The sequence below is a fragment of the Hypanus sabinus genome, chromosome 15, assembly GCF_030144855.1.
Source record: "Hypanus sabinus isolate sHypSab1 chromosome 15, sHypSab1.hap1, whole genome shotgun sequence".
Taxonomy (NCBI): domain Eukaryota; kingdom Metazoa; phylum Chordata; class Chondrichthyes; order Myliobatiformes; family Dasyatidae; genus Hypanus; species Hypanus sabinus.
In genome coordinates, this window is record NC_082720.1 from 11364726 (window position 1) to 11385742 (window position 21017).

The 21017-nt window shown below is 38.5% G+C and overlaps 1 protein-coding gene across 2 annotated transcripts in view; it reads left to right on the forward strand.

Moving 5' to 3' along the window:
* The first annotated feature begins 846 nt into the window (after positions 1-846).
* The window catches only part of LOC132405302 (ubiquitin-like domain-containing CTD phosphatase 1), a 49316-nt gene continuing 29145 nt past the window's right edge, over positions 847-21017 (forward strand). The window contains exons 1-4 of one of the 2 annotated variants that reach the window (XM_059989996.1): positions 847-887; positions 6470-6647; positions 14873-14964; positions 18260-18345. In XM_059989996.1, coding sequence (XP_059845979.1) covers positions 6494-6647; positions 14873-14964; positions 18260-18345 — 332 coding nt within the window. In that variant the 5' untranslated portion in view covers positions 847-887; positions 6470-6493. Of the gene's footprint in view, positions 903-6469; positions 6648-14872; positions 14965-18259; positions 18346-21017 lie in introns of both variants that reach the window. The other variant, XM_059989995.1, reaches the window with a different exon arrangement.

Here is a 21017-nt window from a genome sequence, read left to right on the forward strand (position 1 = left end):
AGGCCAAGCAGTTGAACTGGAAAGAGGGTAGAAAAGATGTTGTCAGGACTCGAGGGCCTGAGGTATAGGGAGAGGTTGGCCAGGGTAGGTTTGGAACATAAGCAAATAAGTGTTTAAAATTATGAGAGGAATAGATATGGTGGATTGTAACAGTCTCTTTCCCAGGAAAGGGGAATCCAAAATTCATGGGCATCGATTTAGGGTGAGAGGGAAAAGATTAAGAGGGACCTGAGAGGTAACTTTTTTGCACATGAGGTGATGATGATGGAATGAACTATCAGAGGAAGTACTTTTGTTAAGTGTAATAATATCATTTGGATGGGTACAGGGAGCGGTGCAGATTAAAGAGATATGGGCCATACACAGGGAATTGGGACTAGTTATATCGATATTTTCAATATGGACTTGTTGAACCAAAGGATCTGTATCTGTGTTGTATTGCTCAATGACTCTTTAGCTTCTTGCTAGCAGTTTTTGGGATTTTAGATTAAAATGCTTCATCAGGACGGACAATAGTGAAGGAAGATAATCAACATAAAGGGGAGTGTGAGTGGTGAGTCAGGAGGCGATTGGCGGTTTGTGGAGGGATTAAAGAAAATGAGCAGATGGAGAGTTGAGAGACAGATGATAGCTGGAGGCAAACAAGGAAAATAAACACAGATAGAGTCAGAGTGCAGATAGCTGCTGGAGCATTGATACGAACTATACCTTAACTACACATCTTTATAATTAAAAGAAAGCCGGGAGACCCGAATAGGTCAGAAGTTTTGCACAGGGATTTTTTTGTCTACGGGCGGAACCTTAAACCGTGCAACGCAGCGGAGCTGGGGTGAGGGGAACATTGTTGAGCCACGGACCCAGGATAGTGGGGGCGGACGGAACTTCCGGTGAGCACGGAGACGGTAAAATGCTAGGAATTAAATCAAATAAAGAAGAAAAAAATATTTATATAAAGGAGGACGGAGAGGGTCTGAGGACGGGAAGTCAGTGTCTGCATCAGTGTGAACGGATACTCCAGACTTCAAGAAAACCAGCGCTTTTCACTGGGGCCCGTCCGTGGCACGGTCCAGGCGCCTAATGAACGCCAGCGGCTTCCAGAGTTATCACTCCTCTCTTTGACAGGATCCCATACCCTCTTTGTCCTCTCGCCAGTTACAGGATCCCATTTACCTTCTCTGTTGCCCCTCCATCACAGTAACCCATTGCCCTCTCTGTAACTTCCACCCCTCACCCATTTTCTTTCACTGCGACCGCTTCAACCCTTCCTCTGACCGCCCCTCCGCCCATTTTCGCCTTCTCTCTTCCTCGATCTTTTGGCTTTGGTTCCATCCACACCCCACATCCTACCCCCAACCCCTTCACAATTTGGCAAGAATGTTGTCTACTTTAGAGGATAAATAGTTAAAAACTTAAAGAAAGGGGTTATTTAAATGCAATGGTCTGGTAAAGGAGCATGAGAAGCCGTATCTACAGTGGTAACGAATTCTCAATGTTTTGGATTGAAGCCCTGGTTCAGGACAATTCCTTTCCCCATAGACAAACCTTTCAATCCATATGTTCCTAACAGTTTGTTCTAGATTCCAGTATTTGCAACCTCATCTGTAACTGTTATCTGTAAGATGACTAGAAAAATTAAAATGCTATTGAGGGCACGATGCAAAAGTAAAACTAGCAAACACTGGAAAAACTGAGCAAGTCCAGTAGCATCTGTGGGAATGGAAGCTTCAGATCTGTGATGCTTGGCTTCTTGACCTTTGGCTAAGATCATATGTATTATCTGTTCTTTCCCCTTCCTCCTCCTCCTATTCTGAATGGCTTCTTGCTTCTCGCCTGCCTATCCTCTCCCCTCGTGCTTTTCCTTCTTCCCTTTCTCCTCTGGTCCACCACTCTCCTCCCCTATTAGATTCCATCGCCAGTCCTTTATCTTTCCTGCCACTTGTCTACACCTATCGTCCTTCCCTTCTCCCCTCACCCACCTTTTTATTCTGGTGTTTTCCTCCTCTTTCAATCCTGAAGCAGGGTCTCTGTCTGAAACATTGACTTATTCATTTGCATTGATGCTACCTGACCTGCTGAGTTTGTCCAGCATTTCGTGTGCATTGCTTTTGGATTTTCAGTATCTGTAGTCTTTCTCACGTTTAGGTTGTGCTTCGGTTTTATAGGAATTGATGAGGCATATCTGGAGTATTAGGTAAAGGACTGAATATAAGGAAGAATGTATCTCCTCCAGCTCAGTAGTGTGAGAGGAGAACTTGACTGAAACATGAAAGATCCTGAGGGTACTTGACAGAGTGAAGTTTTAACTCTTGAGTGAGAATCTCAAACTAGGATTCTTTTTAGTCACCCATTTATGACAGATGATTTTTATTTTGCTCTCTGTGAGTTTCTGAACTGCTTTTCTATTGGAAACAGTCTTTAAGTTAGAGTAAGGTAGATTGCTGTTAAGCAAGGGAGGTTGTAGGCAGTAACGTGGAGTTGAGGAGCCAGCCATACCTGCCAAGATTTCATTGTATGGAGAAGCAGAATTGAGAGAACATGTGGCCTGCTGCTAAATTGTATGTTATAAAATCCCCAATGCTGTTTTAACAATGACATGTGAAATATGAAACTTCTGTTGTGCAGAGTGAGATTTTTGATAGTTTAAAATGAATGCATCTAGCTTTGTTTTTTTTCTCCTCGCCACCACCCCTCCTGCTGATTAGAACGAGGTAGTTGCAGGATTTTGAGGCAAGAGCTATGGGACCAATGTGATAATTCACTTTGAAGCTGAAGACCAAGGTCTGACACATTGTGGCTTATACCTTCCAGTGTGTAGCACCCTCTGCTGTCTTCCAGCTGCTTCACTATTCACTTTCTGTTTCACTCTTTTTAAAAGCAAGTTGAATCAGAAGGTGCAAAGGCTCTCACTCTCACTAGACAAATGGGTGTCTAAAGGACAAAGTTGGGGCAAATAAGAACCCTGGCCATAAAAGTAGGAGTGGCATGACATAAAGCTGCTAAATTACGTGGTGCTGTGTTACTTCTAATTGGAAATTAGAAAACAGAAAGATGCTGTACTTTAAGTAACAATAGTGCCTCTTTATCATGCCTTCTAATATCTTTCAAGTTCTTTTTTAGGTATCTTAAATCACTTTACAGCCAGTATAATACTGTTGTGTAGGAATTCAGTGGCCACTTTGTGTATTCATACTTCCACTACAGTGCTGTGAGAATAACCAGGTCATCTATTTTTGGGTTGTTCAGTGAAGGATTAGTATTGCTCAGGATACTCTTCTGCTCTTTGAAATGACATACGCCCAAGAGAACCAGCATAGTCTCAGTGTAACAATGAAACTGATTAAAGAAACTATTCCCTTTGTGTCAGTCTAGGTTTTTGAATGAGGACCTGAGTAGAACTTGAGTCTACGGCCTTCTGTCTCACAACTTCTGATTGTCTGTGTTCCTTGAAAGTTTGCATAATTGGAGTATGCATCACTTTTTATTGAGGAAAAAATGGTTTCATGAGTAGTTGTTTAGAATATTTTACGTCTGAGCATGGAAGTGACTTCATAACAAATAGAAAACCATATGCAGTGGGTTTTGGGTGCCACTTATAAGCATCTTTGAATGCTTACTACATAGACTTGCCAGAATGGAAGTGGCTTAAAGGAACTACAGTTATAAAGAGTTTTCTGAGATGTTTGCAATATTGTACTGGAGTAGAAAATCTATGAAGAAGTATAGCAGGCTTATAGATTTAAGAAGGAAGTACTGAATTTCTCTTAAAAAGTTATCAGTTTCAAAAAACTGCTGTTGTAGAAGTAAAGCAGTAAAGCTTGAGGAAATATATACTGGTAGTTGTTGAAGCTTGGACTCATGAAGCAATCTCCAGTGGATGCGTGAAAGGAGAGCTGCACAAGTGTTTGAAAAGTGTGGGACTAGAGCAGAGGTTCCCAACCTGGGGTCCATGAAGCTCTCAGTTAATGATAAGGGTCCATGGTGTAAAAAAAGTTTTGAGAACCCTGGTCTAGAGGGAAGGTGGAAAGCAGTGAGATCAGCTTTGACTGCTTATAGCAGAAATCTGAGATTTAACAGCCATAGATTGTTTTAGACTATGGAGAATTGGAAATGAGTTTTTGGTTCATTAGAAAACTATGCAGCTTTATGTTTTTGAGAGGCCTTGTGCCCAAATAGTTTCCTGCCACCCCCCAACCTCCACAGTCCAGATTCTTCCATCTTGCTGTTGCTTTTACTTTTGGGTTACTGTGCTGTTGTTGGTTCCACATCCTTTTAACTAGAGAAGCCTTTATAGCAACATCACCCTCCATCCTTAGCCAATATCACTGGACATACATTGATACTCACGTGAATGTGGCATGTACATCGTAAATTTGACTGGAATGAACTAAGAAGCTATCGATGGCGCATTAGAGTGATTAGAAAAGCATTTATTATAAATTGTCCTGAAATGGAAGTCTCATTCTTCATATGAAAACCTCATTATAGATTGAAGGATTTAGTTAGAATCAGTTCTGCAAGTTGAGTTCTACAAGTTCTACAATGTGGAGCATTGTACTAGGTTCAATTTTATGTCATCATAATTGAAATTATTTTTGTATGTGGAAAAAAAAATAGGTTTCGGTACTGTTCTGAAAACAGACCACAGTTTCAAGTTTCAATTTGTCTATTTTAAGAAGAGTGTATTGGTAATTTAAGGTGAATTTGCTTCACAACTGCACTGAAAAGTTACATCATAAATAAATGAGACACAGAAGTGATTCTGAGCTGAGGGACCATATGTCCTTGTTCAGTGAATTTTATTGTATTTTGTGTTGTTTGATGGGGTTCAGGCTTCAGAGTTAGTATTCTTATGATAAATATGAGTGAAACTGCTTCATCAGCTTGTAGTTACATTAAAACAGATGTTCCAAAAGTGGCTGGCATTTATTCACCAGAATGACAGACATAAAAGTACAGAGATGATTGGTGCTCAGATTCTTTTGAAAATTCTTGATTTAGCAGGACTTTACCAGTAAAAGTTTAAAATGGGAGTCAGCTCTTGAGTGAATATGAGGAGATGCCACTGAATATTCATTATGACCTGATAGTTTGTTCAATTTTAAAATTGGAGCAAAGAAAGTTTAGTAAGCAGTATAGTTGCAAAGTTGTCTTTTCCAAGCTGAGTTGTATTTGAATAGATTGTCGGATGAGACAGTTTTCTTTCATCCTTTGTGTAAATAATATAAACTCATTGTATTACCAGCTTTCTTACTGTTGTCAATTAACTAGAACGAGAGATACAGTTGGCCCTCCTTATCCGTGGGGAATTGGTTACGGGACCCCCCCCCCCTCCCCCGCCATGCGGATACCAAAAAACGGGGATGCTCAAGTCCCTTATTTAGCCTGTTCAGTGCGGTGGTCTTTAGGACCCAGCGGAACCCTTGACCTTATTTAACCTGTCTCAGTGCGTTGGACTTTAGGACCTGGCTCAGCTCTGAATCCGCAGTGTTTCTGTTCACGTAAATAATCATGATCACGATTGAAAATAAAGTGGAAGTAATACAGCAATCGGAAAGAGGTGAAACGCCATCGGTCGTTGGAAAAACGTTAGGCTATAGTGGTCAACGATTGGAACAATATTAATGGAGCATGTGAAAGGCCCTGCCCCAATGAAAGCTACAATTATTACTAAGCAATGCAGTGGTTTAATTATTAAAATACATATGCTTCTTAAGTGTTTTATATGCATAGAAAGGTAAAATGTATACTATATACTAAGACAAACGTTTAACTGACGCTAAATAGCGTCCTGTTCCGACTTAACGATGGACTGAGGAATGGGGACTGCCTGAACTTATAAATCATCTCTAGATTACTTATAGTACCTAATACAATGTAAATGCTATGTAAATAGTTGTTATACTGTTTTGTTTAGGGAATAATGACAAGAAAAAATAGTTTGTACATGCTCAGATAACGAGTGCTGGAGAGAGAACTTCCGGGTTTCCCAATCTGTGGTTGGTTGAATCTGCGCATGCAGAACCCGCGGATAAGGAGGGCTAACTACTGCTTATTCCTGGTTTCTCTCCTATGACTTGCTCATGATGATAATGAATGATTGCATGATTGAACATGCATTCTGTAATCCATCTATCAAATCACATAATTGCTCTATAAAATCCTAAAAACAATGTTATGATACACCTTTTGAAGTCCTCAGATTCTTCATATCATCACTATGAAATATCCTTGAACTTAATGCCAACACTTACTATATTTTTTGCTTAAGATTTTAAGTACAAGGCATCAACTTATCCACAGTCCATCTGTTGCATTTATTTAAAGTCAGGTCCCTGATTCCACATGTATTCTTCCAGGTGTTTGAAATACTTTTTAATATTCTTTGTACTTTGTTACACTATTATTTGTATTGCAACATTTAGAATTTTTATTAACTGATGCTTAACAAATGTCTTAATATTCCATTTAGAGTACAGCCATTTTACCTGTCAAGATGTCCGTATCAATTATAATAAAGTGGAGTGGGCAAGAATATCCTGTGACAAAGCTGACAGAGGAAGATACAGTTCTGGACTTGAAGGAGATGATTAAGACTCTAACTGGTGTACTGCCAGAGCGACAGAAGTTACTTGGCCTGAAAATCAAAGGTAGCATCCATTACGTTAATTTGTAAATTCAGTGTTATTATCTTGGGTACATGCAAAGAAAACTATTGCTTTCTTTGTCCTTCAGTTACATATCTGTAAAGTAGCAAAATAGAAATATTACCAAATATTTATTATTAGCAATTAAAGGGTTCAGAGTCATCATTAGTTCTAGTGAATAGGATAATCATTTTAATTGTATGTGAGTTGTCTCTTTCGTGATAACTTGAAGCTCTTGTGACCTGAATATATATTCATTCTTTTGCACACTTATCTCTTCAGTGTCTACAGATTGACCAAGCATCTAGTTGGTGATACAAATCTAGATGTAAACCAACCAGCTCTAGCATTACATTGTAAAGCAAGTGGGAAGTACAGCACCTATGATCAAAGTCACTGAAGTCAACATTTATGATACAACTTGACCTTGTTCACCCATTGTAATTTATCCTTTCATAACAATTTTTAAAAAATGGGCTGAAGTATTATTTTGCCAGAGGTTCAGCAGGTAATTGCTGGCCAGGTCTTTCTCTCAAATCAGGCTGTTCTGCCTGTGTGTTGCTATGCAGGACTGTCATGTAATCTGGAGACTACTTCACTGGTCTCAGCAACGAGTCACGAAGCAGGGGACAAGAATAATAAACTGAGAATCATTTAATCTGGCTCTCTAGTTTACATCAGCAGCTGCATTTATTTGAATGGGGTCACTAACATGGGTGGCAAACTTTAAAAAAAATTTTAACTTGTGATAACTTTTCTTTTTGAAAGTTAATTAAGTACCTTAATTGTTTTCATTAAATTTATATTTTTTCAATTTAAATCTATTTAGATTGTTCTAAAATGCACTGGTTATCAGAGATATTTAGAAACTTGTATCTTAACTTATATCAGAGATACTTATAGATGTAGAAATGTGTAAAAGCTATTGAGTGTACAAGTTTGATATTTTCAGAATGGCAAGAGGTTGGTTCAGCCGTGATGATTGTACAAACAACCTGGAAGTCAGAGGGAAGCATTCAGCTCTCAAGCTTTTTGTGTCCTTCAGTAAAGTTATTGTTGGTCTGCCTGTAACCACAACACTGCATTTCTATCTAAACCTAATAATATTTCATTTTCTACTTTTATCTTAAATATATGTATAAGAATTCTACTTCCATCACCTTTTAAGGAAGTATTTTCAAAATATTTGTATCTCTGAGAGATTTTGCATTATTTCTTTGTTAAATGTGTGACCCCCTAGTTCTAGATTCTCCCACAAGAGGAAACATCACTCCACATACATTCTGTGAAGAGCCCTTGGCATCGTGTGTGTTTCAGTCAAGTTCCTGTCATTCTTTTAAGGCTAGTTTGTACAATTTCATAAGATAATCTGTTCAATGTAGATATCAGTCATGTAAACCATTTCCAGAATTGCTTCTCATAAATATTTATGATTTTAAAAAATACACCAAGAGTTCAGATCGATTTCATTCATGCTGAATAACTGAAAAATAAACTCCCTACTTTTATATTAAATTCTTCTTTTAATAAGCATTCTTTTTAGTAACTTTTTAAATTCATTTTTATGATTTTTATTGGGAAGCCCGTATTTATTACCTATCATACTTTCCCCAGGAAGTGGTGATCAGCCACCTTCTTGAACTACTGCAGTTACTCTGGTGAAGGTACTTCCATAAGTGCTCTGGAATAACGATGCAGGATTTAGACCTAGTGAAAATGAAGAGCAGGTGAGATATTTCCAACTCAGGATGGTGCACGACTTAAAGAAGAACTTGCATGTAATGTGTTCCCATGCACCTACTGCCCTTTGTCCTCGTTTGAAGATGTTGCAGATTGAGAACTGATGAAGGTTAGCCAATACAAGTATTTACAATACATTTTGCTGATGATGCACGCAGAAAGCATTGTGCTGTTGGAGGAGGGAAAGAATGTTTGGAGTAGTTGCTAGATGCTAATTAAATGGGCTTCTCTGTTCTGGATGTTGCTGAGCTTTTTGATAGTTGTTACCATTGCACTTATCTGAGCAGATGGAGAGTATTCCATCATGTTTCTGAGTGTGTCTTTTGCACCCTGACGCCTTCGCTATCATTGCTGGAGAATTTCAACCAGGCCAGTTTGAAGAGGTTTCTTAATAACTGCTACCGGCATATCACCTGTGGGAACCAGGGGAGCCAACACACTTGACCACTGTTATACAACCAGAAAGAATGCTTACCATGCCAACCCACACCCACACATTGGAAAATCTGATCATCTGGTTGTACTTCTACTCCCAGCATGTAGACAGAGACTGAAGACCGCAGCATCAGTGGTGAGAACCAAGGGTGAAGAAAATTCAGATTGAGCTTAGAGATACAATTGGATGCACTTCAGCTTTGACAGGGTTTGTAGGGCATTAGTTCTGACAAAGTAAATCCTAACTTCATGAATGACTATGATGTTTCACTCCCAGATGAGCTCAATGAATTTATGCATGTGCTTTGAAAGGGAGAATAAAACTATGCCTGTGCGAATCCCTGCAGCATCTGGTGATCCTGTGATCTCTTGTCTCAGCGGCCGACGTCAGAACATCTATCAAGAGGGTGAGCCCTCGTGCGGCATTAGGCCCTGGTGGTACGTCATGGGGCTCTGAGTACCTGTGCCTACCAACTGGCGGGAGTGTTGAAGGACATCTTCAATCTCTCACTTCTGCAGTCAGAAGTTCCCACTTGCATTGAAAGGGTGACAATCTTACCAGTGTCCAAGAAGAGCAGCGTGAGTTGTTTCAACAATTATTGCCGAATGACACTCACATCTACTGTGATAAAGTGCTTTGAGAGGTTGGTCATGGCTAGAATCAACTACTGCATAAGCAAGGACCAGGACCAGCTGCAATGTGCCTATTGCCATTATACATCCACAGGGGATACAATCTCACTGGCTCCTCACTCAGTTGGCTGCTGATTATTGACTACAGCTCAGCATTCAACACAATCATACCCTCAGTTATAACAACAAGTTCCAATAGCTGGGCCTCTGTACCTCCATGTGCAACTGGATTCTTGACCACAGTATGTGCAGATTGACATCTCCCCGCTGACAGGTGACACTGGGTGTACCTGAAGGATGTGTGCTTAGCCCGCTACTCTACTCTCTCAACACCCACGATTGTATGGCTGTGCACAGCTCAAACGCCTATACATTTGCTGATGACACAGCTATTGCTGGCAGAATTTCCGATGCAATGCGGAGGCGTATAGAAGCAAGATAGATAAGCTTGTTGAATGGCGTTGCAACAACCATCTTGCACTCAATGTTAGCTTATCAACATCTCTGAGGATCTACCCTGAGCCCAACATTTTGAAGTAATTGCAAAGAAGGCACAACAGTAACTATACTTCATTAGGAGTTTGAGGACATGTTAGGTATGTTACCGAATAGGCTCACCGATTTCTACAGATGTACTGTAGAAATTCTAACTGCATCACTGCCTGGTATGAAGGGGCCACAGCACAGGATCAGAAAAAGCTACTGAAAGTTGTTACCTCTGCCCCCTCCATCATGGGCACTACCCTCCCCAACATCTGGGACTCCTTCAAAAGGCAATGCCTCAAAAATTCAGCATCCATCATTAAGGACCCTCATTATCCAGGTCATGCCCTCTTCTCATTGTTATCATCAAGGAGGATGTACAAGAGCCTGAAGGTAAGCACTCAATGTATCAGGAGCTTCTTCCCCTTTCTGAATGAACAATGAACCCTTGAACACTACATCAGTATTTATTTCCTCTCTCTTTGCACTACTGCACTACTTACTTTTTAAATATATATTTATCCATAATTTATAACTTTTTATTATTATTATGATTTGCAATGTACTGCTGCTGCAAAACAACAAATTTCAGTGGTATTAAACCTGAATCTGATTCTGATTTTGGTAGGTGATGAAGGGCACGAAGTGTTAGGTGGTGAGTCACTTACCACATGATACAAGTTTGGACTGCTATTATTGTCCGGTGTTTAAGCCCTGATGAGTTTTTGGTCAGAGGTGACCGACAAGATATTAATAGTTGGCGACTTGGCTGTAATGATGCCATTAAATGTCAATATTAGATTCTGTTTCTGAAGATTGTTGTTGTTTGCATTTTTGTGGTGAAGGTGTCCAGTTTTAGTAGGGCAGCTTGATGCTGTACTTAAATGCTCCTTTGATCTCAAATGCAACTATTTTCCTTTTGTGTTTTGGAGGCAAGTGTACTGGTAAAACCCACCTGAGTGTTGATTATGGTTATTGGTGGATAGTTTGCTTCATTGACTTCTGCCATTTGCTGATGATAGAGAGTTATTAATGGTTTTGGATTTGACCTGTTTTTGGTGAATAGGATTTATCTGGGTAATTTTCCACATTGCTTGGTAGATGTCAATGTTGTAATGGAACTGAAACAGGTTAGCTTGAGGCACAGCTAGCTCTAGAATGCAGATCTTGTGGCACTACAGCTGGAGTATTGTCTGATCCCATACATTCAGTGGATTGAATTGAATTGACTGGAGATTGGCTTTTGTGATAGTGTGAATGTCAGGTAGAGGCTGAGATTATCCATTTAGCTCTACTGATTGTGAATGCTTCAGCCTTCTCGAGCTCTCACATTGTTTGAGGTTTAGGATATTCTTGGACCCTCCTTTTTCAAGTTTAATTATTCACCATTGTGTGTAGATTTGGTAGGATTAATGAGCTTTTGATTTGAATAGTTTGATGATGACATCGACTCAAGCCTGAGAGGCCGGCGTCGGGCATTTCCATGCCTTACAAGGTGCGGAACGAAAGACTGTTTGGCACACCACAACTCTCACAGACATTTTGCAATATTTTTCTTTATTGTATGAGGTCGAGTTGCGAGCTCAACACTCAACCCGGCACGGATGGAAAGTGTACTCTGGAACGGCCCGACTGAATTCGAACCCGACAACCTCCATTCCGGAGTCCAGTGCTAATGTCACTGTTTACCTTTGCCTATTCTGTGCTGCTTCGGCTATTTAGCAAACGGTAGTTCTGTACTGTATCTTCACTGTGCTGGCACTTTATTTCTAAGTACATCTGATGCATTTCTTCCTGCATTCCTCATTGATGATCATTCTTCCAGACATGATCCCTGGATTGATAAAATAGTGGAGTGAGAGATAGCAGGTCATGAGGCTACAGATTGTGGTGGTATACATTCCTACTGCTGCTTATGTTTATCCATTTTTGAGGGACCAGATACTTCACTTCGAATAATCAAATTTATCTCTTTAGCTCATTAAAAAAAAGAGATGAGGGATTTGTCTTCTGATGATTGTGTACACTTCTACCAATGCAGTCGTGGATACATACATGGCTCTGCCACAGAATGGCAAAGGAGAGGCTTGACAGATTTATCCTTTGTGTTCATTCACTCATTACCCATTGCAGGTCCAGTCAGGCAGCTATGTCCTTCAGACTTCCGGTGTTTTTTAAGGCTCCCACCTGTCCACATAATTTCCTGAAAAGGATGATTATGTGAATATAACAATGTTAAACTGTTGCTTTACTAGTCTATCAGGTTTAATAATATAGGCATATGTCATGAAATTTGTTGTTTTGCAGCAACAGTACATTGCAATGCATAATAATAAAAACTATAAATTACACAATAAGAAGTATAGTGGATTCTGGTTAATTGGGCCATTGCTTAATCGGGGAAGCCGCTTATTTGGGACAACTCTTGAAGAACAAATGGGGTAGGAGACTGTTGGTAGACAGGTTACAACTAGTGCTTAGAGCAAACAGTTTTTAAATAGTGTCAGTTGTGTGATCTTGTGTTCAAAAAGCAACAGTTTTTCTCACTAATAATTGGTGAGAAATAAGCAAGCATTTCAGAACTGTTTTACTCACCACGGTTTCGAGCATTCAGGCTTGGAGATGCCAGAAACAGCCAAGAGTGAAAATGAAACTATTTCATTACAACAAGTTAGGAATTATGAAGAATTTGAAGGTATGAACAATGCTTTAATGAACGGTACAATAAAATGAAGATTTGGAGAATGCAATCATCAATCGAGGGCAGTCCGTTATCTGCATTAGGTGTGTGTGCTGATTTTGTTCATTGTGTACACTGACAAATTTCTCTGCCAATATCTAATACATTATTATATTGTAGTGCTATTGGTAGTGTTGTAATTTGTTCCTTGTTTCATTGAAATACAGTATATAATTTGTTATTCAGTTTGGTTTTTTAAATACCTTTTTAACTGTCCCTATGAAATTTTAGCTAATTGGTAGCCACTTAATTGGGCCAAAATTTGCTGGTCCTGATGTGCGCCAATTAACCAGAATTTTGTGTGTGTGTAAGATTAACTAAGTAGTACAAAAATAGAGGAAAGAAAAATAGTGAGGTTATGTTCATGGGTACATTGTCCATTTAGAAATCTGTGGTGGAGGCGGAAAAGCTGTTCCTGAGATGTTGAGCGTGTCTTCAGCTTGGTGAGAAGAGGGCATGTCCTGGATGACAGTGGTCTTTAGTGATGGTTGCTGCCTTTTTGAGGCATCGCATTTTGAAGGTCTGGATGCTGGGGGGACCAGTGCCCATGATTGAGCTGGCTGAGTTTACAGCTTTCTGCAGCTTTTTCTGATCCTGTGCAGAGGCCCCTCCATACTGGTTCTCCATGGTACATTTGTGTGGAAGTTTGCAAGTGCTTTTGGTGACATACCAATGATCATATCAAACTTGTAATGAAATATAGTTGCCATTGTGCCTTCTTTGTAATTGCTTCAGTATGTCGGGCTTAGGATAGATCTTCAGAGATGTTGACCCCCAGTAACTTGAAACCACTCACCCTTTCCTCCTCTGATCTCTCGATGAGGACTGGTGTGTGTTCCCTCGACTTCCCCTTCCTGAAGTCCACAATCAATTCCTTGGTCTTAGTGACTTTGAGTGCAAGATTGTTGCCACAACAGTACTTAACCAGCTGATCTATCTCACTCCTGTATGCCTCCTCGTCACCATCTGAAATTCTGCCTACAATAATTATGTCATTGGTAAATTGACAGATTGCTTTTGAATTGTGCCTAGCCACACAATTGTAGGTATAGAGTGAGTAGAGTAGTGGGCTATCCTTGAGGTGCTCTGGTGTTGATTGTTGGTGAGGGGATGCTATTTCCAGTTCACTCAGATTGTGGTATTGTGTGAAGAAGTCAAGGGTCCAGTTGCAGGGGGAGGTATGGAGGCCCAGGCTTTGGAGTTTGATGATTAGAACTGAGGATATGATTGTGTTGAACACTGAACTGTAATCAATAAACAACAGCTTGTGTCATTGGCAAATTTTTATATGGCATTTGAGCTGTGCCCAGCCACACAGTTGTGGGTGTAGAGAGTAGAGCAGTGGGTTAAGCACGCATCTTTTGAGGTGCTCTAGTGTTGATCGTCAGCGAGGAGGAGATTTTAGAAGAGGTGGAGTTGAATTGTGATTGGATGACCGTTTACATTTTAATAGCCTGTGAATCTGAAGAGATGGGGAGTCTACAACAGTGAGACAGGGAAGTATTAAACTTGGATGAGAAGCTTATACAAGATGTATTGCAGAAGATAATAATGCTATATTTGGCACTTAGGAAGAAAGTTTAGCAAGGTATGGATCAAAGTATTGCAAGCTCTAAAAGTAATATGCTGTCAATCAGTAAAACAAGATAAGGTAACCTACCTTTTAGGTGTTCTTCAGGACTGCTTTTCCCTTGACTTTGTAGCTGGTCAGATTTAATAGATGTAATTGTTTGAGTGCAGAGAATCAAATTACACCTCCTGTGGAGTGAAGGAGCACAGCTCCTTAATGGATTGGTACATACACAAGCTGCAAGCTCAGAAACACCAATGTTTTTGAGATCAGCAGGTTATTCAGTGATTGATCATCTCTGGCAGTTCAGATGTAGCTCACTGTAATCCATGAAGGTGGTATCAGTGAAATTAATCTATGGGTCATGATAATCACAGTGGTGCAGCTGGTAGAGTTGCTGTCACAGTGATCCAGCTTGGTCCTGATCTATGGAGTTTACACATTCGCCCTATAGCTGTAAATTTCTGCATTTCCTCCCACATTCAGGACAAGTGTGCTTGATGGTCAGTGTGGTCTTGTTGGGCAAAAGGCCTCTTTTGGTGCTCTGTCTCTGACAATATTGAGAATGCTTCATTTTATCATTTTCTTCATTTGTAATAAATTTGAATGCTTTTTTTCTTGTTGAAGGTAAAGCTGCCGAAGATGACGTTAAGCTGGGAATGCTTAAATTGAAGCCAAATACTAAGATTATGATGATGGGCAGCAGAGAGGAGTGCCTGGTAGGAATCAAATATTTTGAATATTATCGAATAGTGAAGAAATAGTGATCAATGTTATTTACTAAAAGATGAGTACATTGGAAATCTACAGTGCAGCAAGTTCCATCCTAGCATTTGGTATGAGTCTGGCAGGTTCTTGTACAGGAGAAGATAAGTTAGTACTTTGACTGAATAAGTTTTGTTAGAACATTTCCTTGATATAGTCTAAAATGTTGATCTGCCTTTTCTTGACCCAAGCTACTCCAAAGCTTAAAAGATGACTTCTAAATTCATACCCTACAAGAATCGTTAATCATCTATAACAAAAATAACAAGGGATTAAAAGTAGGATGTTAAATGCTGGCGCCATCAGCTGCCTGTAAGCCAGAAGCATTTGTGGAATGAGGACAAAGGGGTCTGAATGAGGCCTGGTCTATTATTTTAAGGTTCTCCTGTTCCATACTTTCTAGCTATTTCTGCTTCTGGTTGTTCACCCAGATTGTTTTGAGGGAGAGAACATGTTAATGAACATATTGTGATGTCACTGGATGAGATTTCCTGCAGTAATTGAATAACAGAGAGAAGGTACAAGATTTGATTGTGAGATTTGTGTAAGGTAAAGTCTGAACAGATAGATCTATCTACCAATATTGTCTGCTAACATTTGGTAGATTATGGCATCTAAAGATGCATTAACTGAGTCATTGAATCTCTTGTGGCATTACATGTGGCATGTCTCCTGAGTCAACTTCCACAGCTTTTTCCTACAATGTTTTCTGAGTGTGTATCTAGAAAACTGCATAGCCCATTGCAGAAATGAGACAACTTTCCTCTCCAATGCCACACCCAGGCCTCCAGTGCAATGTTCAAAAAACTTCGTTACCACCCCTAAATGTTTTTCACAGGCTGCACTCGCATTGTACCCCCACTACATTCCCCCCCCCCCCCCATTTGAGAGATGTAGGCTGGCTTTAATTAATACAGCTAGGTTCAAGCTGAGATGACAAAACTATCAACAGCTCAGTCAGTAGAGGAAATATGTGGTGCTTCTGCCAAGTCAGAAATAAGCCACATTAATTATGCATTGCTATCTCCTGGCTCGATTTTGGAGAATATCAAAATTAGCAATGTTAGCCAATATGTTCTTGTTCTAAATTTCCCTGATTATCATTTTCATGCGTCCTGCTACTCTGCTATTGATATGAAGATACTGTATGTTAGTATGAAGAAACTGTAGGGTGCCTGAGACATGTGGACAGTGCTGTAGTAATTTTATGTATTGCACTGTACTGCTGCTGCTGGAAAAAAACAGATTTCTTGACATATATGAGTGATGATAAACCTGGTTCTGATATGGGTCTCTATTGTAGAGTGAGAGTGGGCAGGAGACTGGGAGAGGGGAATCATTGTTGGAAAAAGGAGAGGGAGCGGGAAGCACCAGAGAGGATGTTCTGTAATGATCAATAAACCAATTATTGGGATTGAAGTGACCTTGCCTGGTGTCTCAGGGCTGGGAGTGTTTGCCGACCAACCCCCCCACCCGCCCCGGCACTCCTTCTCTGCCACCTGACCCGTATACCTCTGGTGCTCCACCCTCGTCATTCCCACCAGATTTAGATAATTGCTCTCTGCTCCACATTGCCTTATCCTTTCTGATGTCCTTCCTTCCAATATTGTAATGCTGCTAAATAACTGTTGATATTTTTCCAGACCTCCTCAACACCTTATGAAACCAGCATTTTATTTCACCCTTGATCTCATATCATACTTAATCTCCTCTGTCTTCTGATCTGTCACTGGCCTTTCCTTTTGTTCTCTCTTTTCCCTTCCTTTATTTGCATCTTAAACCCTGTCTACCTCTAACATTTCCCAGTTCCGATGATAGGTCGTTTGAAATTTGTTTGAAGAACAAACTAATTGTTTAAAGTATGTGTTGTCCTTAGTAGAGAGAGCTTGTAATGTAATATTTGTAAGATATTTAAATATTTGGTTAAAGATAAAATTCACTAAAGCAATTTAAAAACAGTTGACTTCCTCTCACTCGAAAAAAGAAAGCTTTGTTTACCAAGGAGCCCTGAAATGTGATTTCAAAAAAAGTTAATGTTCATTTAGTGTCCCTGTTCTCAATTTCCAAATGATTCTACATCTTCAGCTACAAACTACGCCCCCCCCCTCCCGCCCACCGTTATTTACAAACACTTGCTTTTGAGGTGGAGTAACTAAAGGAAGGAATTCTGACTGATTTTGCTCCTTCTGCATGCAAGAATGCAAAGAACTTCCATTATGCCCAAATCATGTGCAAATTTTGGATAATATAATGATCTATAAATTTACTTGTTTCAGTTTCACAGTGAAGACGTGTCAGTGTGGCATTAGCTAACGAACAATGGATTACATTGGTGAATATTGGCAGTTATTTTTTCCATTCGAGGTGTTGCAGGAAACTCTGTTATGCAGTGTAACTTTTCATACATAGTAGCTTGATCATAATTACTGCCAATAAATATCTAAGCACCGAGACTACAGCATGGGATTATACAGATTCTTGATTTTTTTTTCAATATTTCCTTGCCTTCAGGGATGAGTCTTTAGTGCAGCTTAGTGCCTTCCCCAGTTGTACCCCGTCATTCAGGACTTTCCATTAGGGAACTGTTGGTATAAATGTCTGATTATGAAAGTACACTGGACTTTCTTTTGAGTAATGGATTCCTTTTCATTTATGCATACATTTGCCTTTTGTTGTTTTATTTGCGCCTCTGAAGCACCTTGCCCAAATGTCAATTTTCATATGTGAGCTTATTCCATAAGTGATCGGAGGATCAGCTGTAGTAAGTCTGGCAGAAATATAGTATGTGGAGTAAAGACAAAAGAAAATGATGGAAACCCTCAGCAAGATGAGCAGCACCTGTGATAGAGGAGAGAATTTTTATCAGCTTAAAATATTTATTGTTTTTCTTCCTGCACGGATATGTAATCTGCTTTGTACTTCCAGCATTTTCTGTTTTGAATTACTCTGCGATATGAAATAAAGTTGATTAAAGTAATTACTCATTGGGGCTTATTACATGTTACCCTGTCTGTATAGTGTACTGAAAGCTTTAAATTCATCTCAGGACCACGTTTTTCAGCTTTGAAAGGATGGGTTGTGGAGTCTGCTGACACAGCATGAAACAAAAGGACACTGGTGCAGCTGAACGTGATTATGTGTAGTTTAACCTAGATGCATTAGAGGACAGGAGCTTTTGGTGGTATCAGTTCCTGTTTACTCTTTGCTTAGGGTTGCCGCTTTAATGTATTTATTTCCCAACTTGCACAGGAGGAAGTACTGGCACCACCCCCTGACAATGAAGATGTTATCAATGACTTTGACATTGAAGAGGATGTTATAGAAGTAGAGAACAGGTACTGATCTCATTTAAATGAGCTTATGTGGGCATGGTTCTGTACTGGTAATCTGATTGAATTGGTCTCAGTGTCCTTTTTAGTTTGACCTTATGCTTATTGGTCTTTCTTTTTTTTCCAATCTTTTTATTATCATTAATAATATGAACAAAATACAATTGATATATTAATAAAGAGACTACAAACATACACATTCCCATTGCACATGAAAGAATACATAAGCAATGATTACAGTATAAATGAGTATTCCCAAAACATGAACAATACAGTGTATATATATGAACAAGGTAAATCTAGATATTTCATAATATATAATATAAAAAAAACAGAAAAAAGGAAAAAAAATGATGTGCAAAAATAACTAAACTATTAATCTAATAGCTAATAAAGAAGAAAAAAAGCAAAAAAAGAAAGAAAAACTAGAAAAAGAAAAAAAAGGGCTGTTTATAATATCTCACAAGAATACATAATCATCAGTGTCGTCAACTCCGATCCTCTCAACATAAATAAGATTAAAGCTGGAAAAACAAATAGGTTTGGAACAGGGTTTTATTACATCATATGAAAATATTGAATAAATGGTCTCCATATCTTTTCAAATTTAATAGAAGTATCAAATACACCACTTCTAATTTTTTCTAAATTTAAACATAACATAGTTTGAGAAAACCAATGAAATACAGTGGGAGGCTTAATTTCCTTCCAATTCAGCAAAATAGATCTTCTAGCCATTAGAGTGAGAAATGCAATCATTCGACAGGCGGAAAAAGATAAATGAAGTAAGTCCATCATTGGTAAACCAAAAATTGCGGTAATAGGATGGGATTGTAAGTCGATGTTCAATACCGCAGAGATAATATCAAAAATACCTTTCCAATATTTTTTCAAAAGCGGACATGACCAAAGCATATGAGTTAAAGACGCTGTTTCAGATTGACATCTATCACAAATAGGATTTATATAAGAATAAAAATGAGCTAATTTATCCTTGGACATATGGGCCCTATGTACGACCTTAAATTGTATTAATGAATGTTTGGCACATATAGATGATGTATTAACTAATTGAAGAATTCTATCCCAAGTCTCAATAGGAATAATAAGATTAAGCTCTCTTTCCCAATCATTTTTTGTCTTATAAAGGGGCTCTGAACATATCTTCATAATTATATTATAAAGTTTTGATATAAGCCCTTTTTGAAAAGGGTTTAGTTCAAACAAATTCTCCAAAATATCTGAAGACACAAAATTTGGAAATGTAGGAAGTACAGTACTTAAAAAATGCCTAATCTGTAAATATCTAAAAAAATGAAATCTAGGCAAATTATATTTATTAGATAATTGTTCAAAAGACATAAAACAATTGTCCAAAAATAAATCAGAAAATCTTAGTAATCCCTTAGTTTTCCAAGCCGAATAAGCTTGATCTATAATTGAAGGGTGGAAAAAACAATTAGATACAATAGGAATATTTAAAACGAACTGAGTCAACCCGAAAAATTTCCGAAATTGAAACCATATACGTAAAGTATGTTTAACTATCGGGTTGTCAATTCGTTTCGGCAATTTAGAAAGAGCAAAAGGGAGAGAAGTCCCTAAAATAGAACCCAGAGCATAACCTGGTACCAATTTAATTTCCAAACTCACCCAATGAGGGCTAAAAGATCCATCCCAGTCTTTCAACCAACATAACAAATATCTAATATTAACTGTCCAATAATAAAATCTGAAATTAGGTAATGCTAACCCACCTTCCTTCTTTGCCTTCTGTAAGTATATTTTACCTAACCTGAGATTTTTATTCTGCCATATATATGAGGAAATTTTTGAATCAACATTAGTAAAAAAAAGATTTCGGAATAAAAATTGGTACTGCTTGAAAAATATATAAAAACTTAGGTAAAATAACCATCTTAATAGCATTAATCCTACCTATCAGAGATAAAGATAATGGTGACCACTTAGTAAACAAGCATTTAATCTGATCAATTAAGGGTAGAAAATTAAACCTAGAGCCTTTATGGTTTTTTGTGATTTTAATCCCTAAGTAAATAAAAGAGACATTAACTAATTTAAAAAGTAAATTTCCATAAATTGGGACTTGTCTTTTCAAAGGAAACAATTCACTCTTATTAAGATTTAACTTATACCCAGAAAACTCACTAAATTGAGCCAATAATGATAGAACTGCTGGAATAGATTTCTCAAGGTTAGAAATGAATAATAATAAATCATCTGCATACAGAGATAACTTATGAATATCTGTCCCACGATTAATACCTGAAATATCCTGTGATTCTCTGATGGCAATTGCCAAAGGTTCTAAAGCAATATTAAATAATAATGGGCTAAGAGGACAACCCTGTCTAGTGCCCCGAAATAAACGAAAAAAGGGAGATCTTTGATTATTAGTAAACACCAAGGCTACTGGAGTGTGATAAATCAGTTTAATCCAGGAAATAAATGTCAGACTAAAATTAAACTTCTCCAACACATTAAATAATTAAGGCCATTCAACTCTATCAAATGCTTTCTCTGCATCTAATGAAATAACACATTCTGAAGTGCTATGTGAAGAAGTATAAACAATATTCAATAATCTAACATTAAAAAAAGAATAGCGATTTTTAATAAAACCGGTTTGATCTTCCGAAATAATTTGGGGTAATACC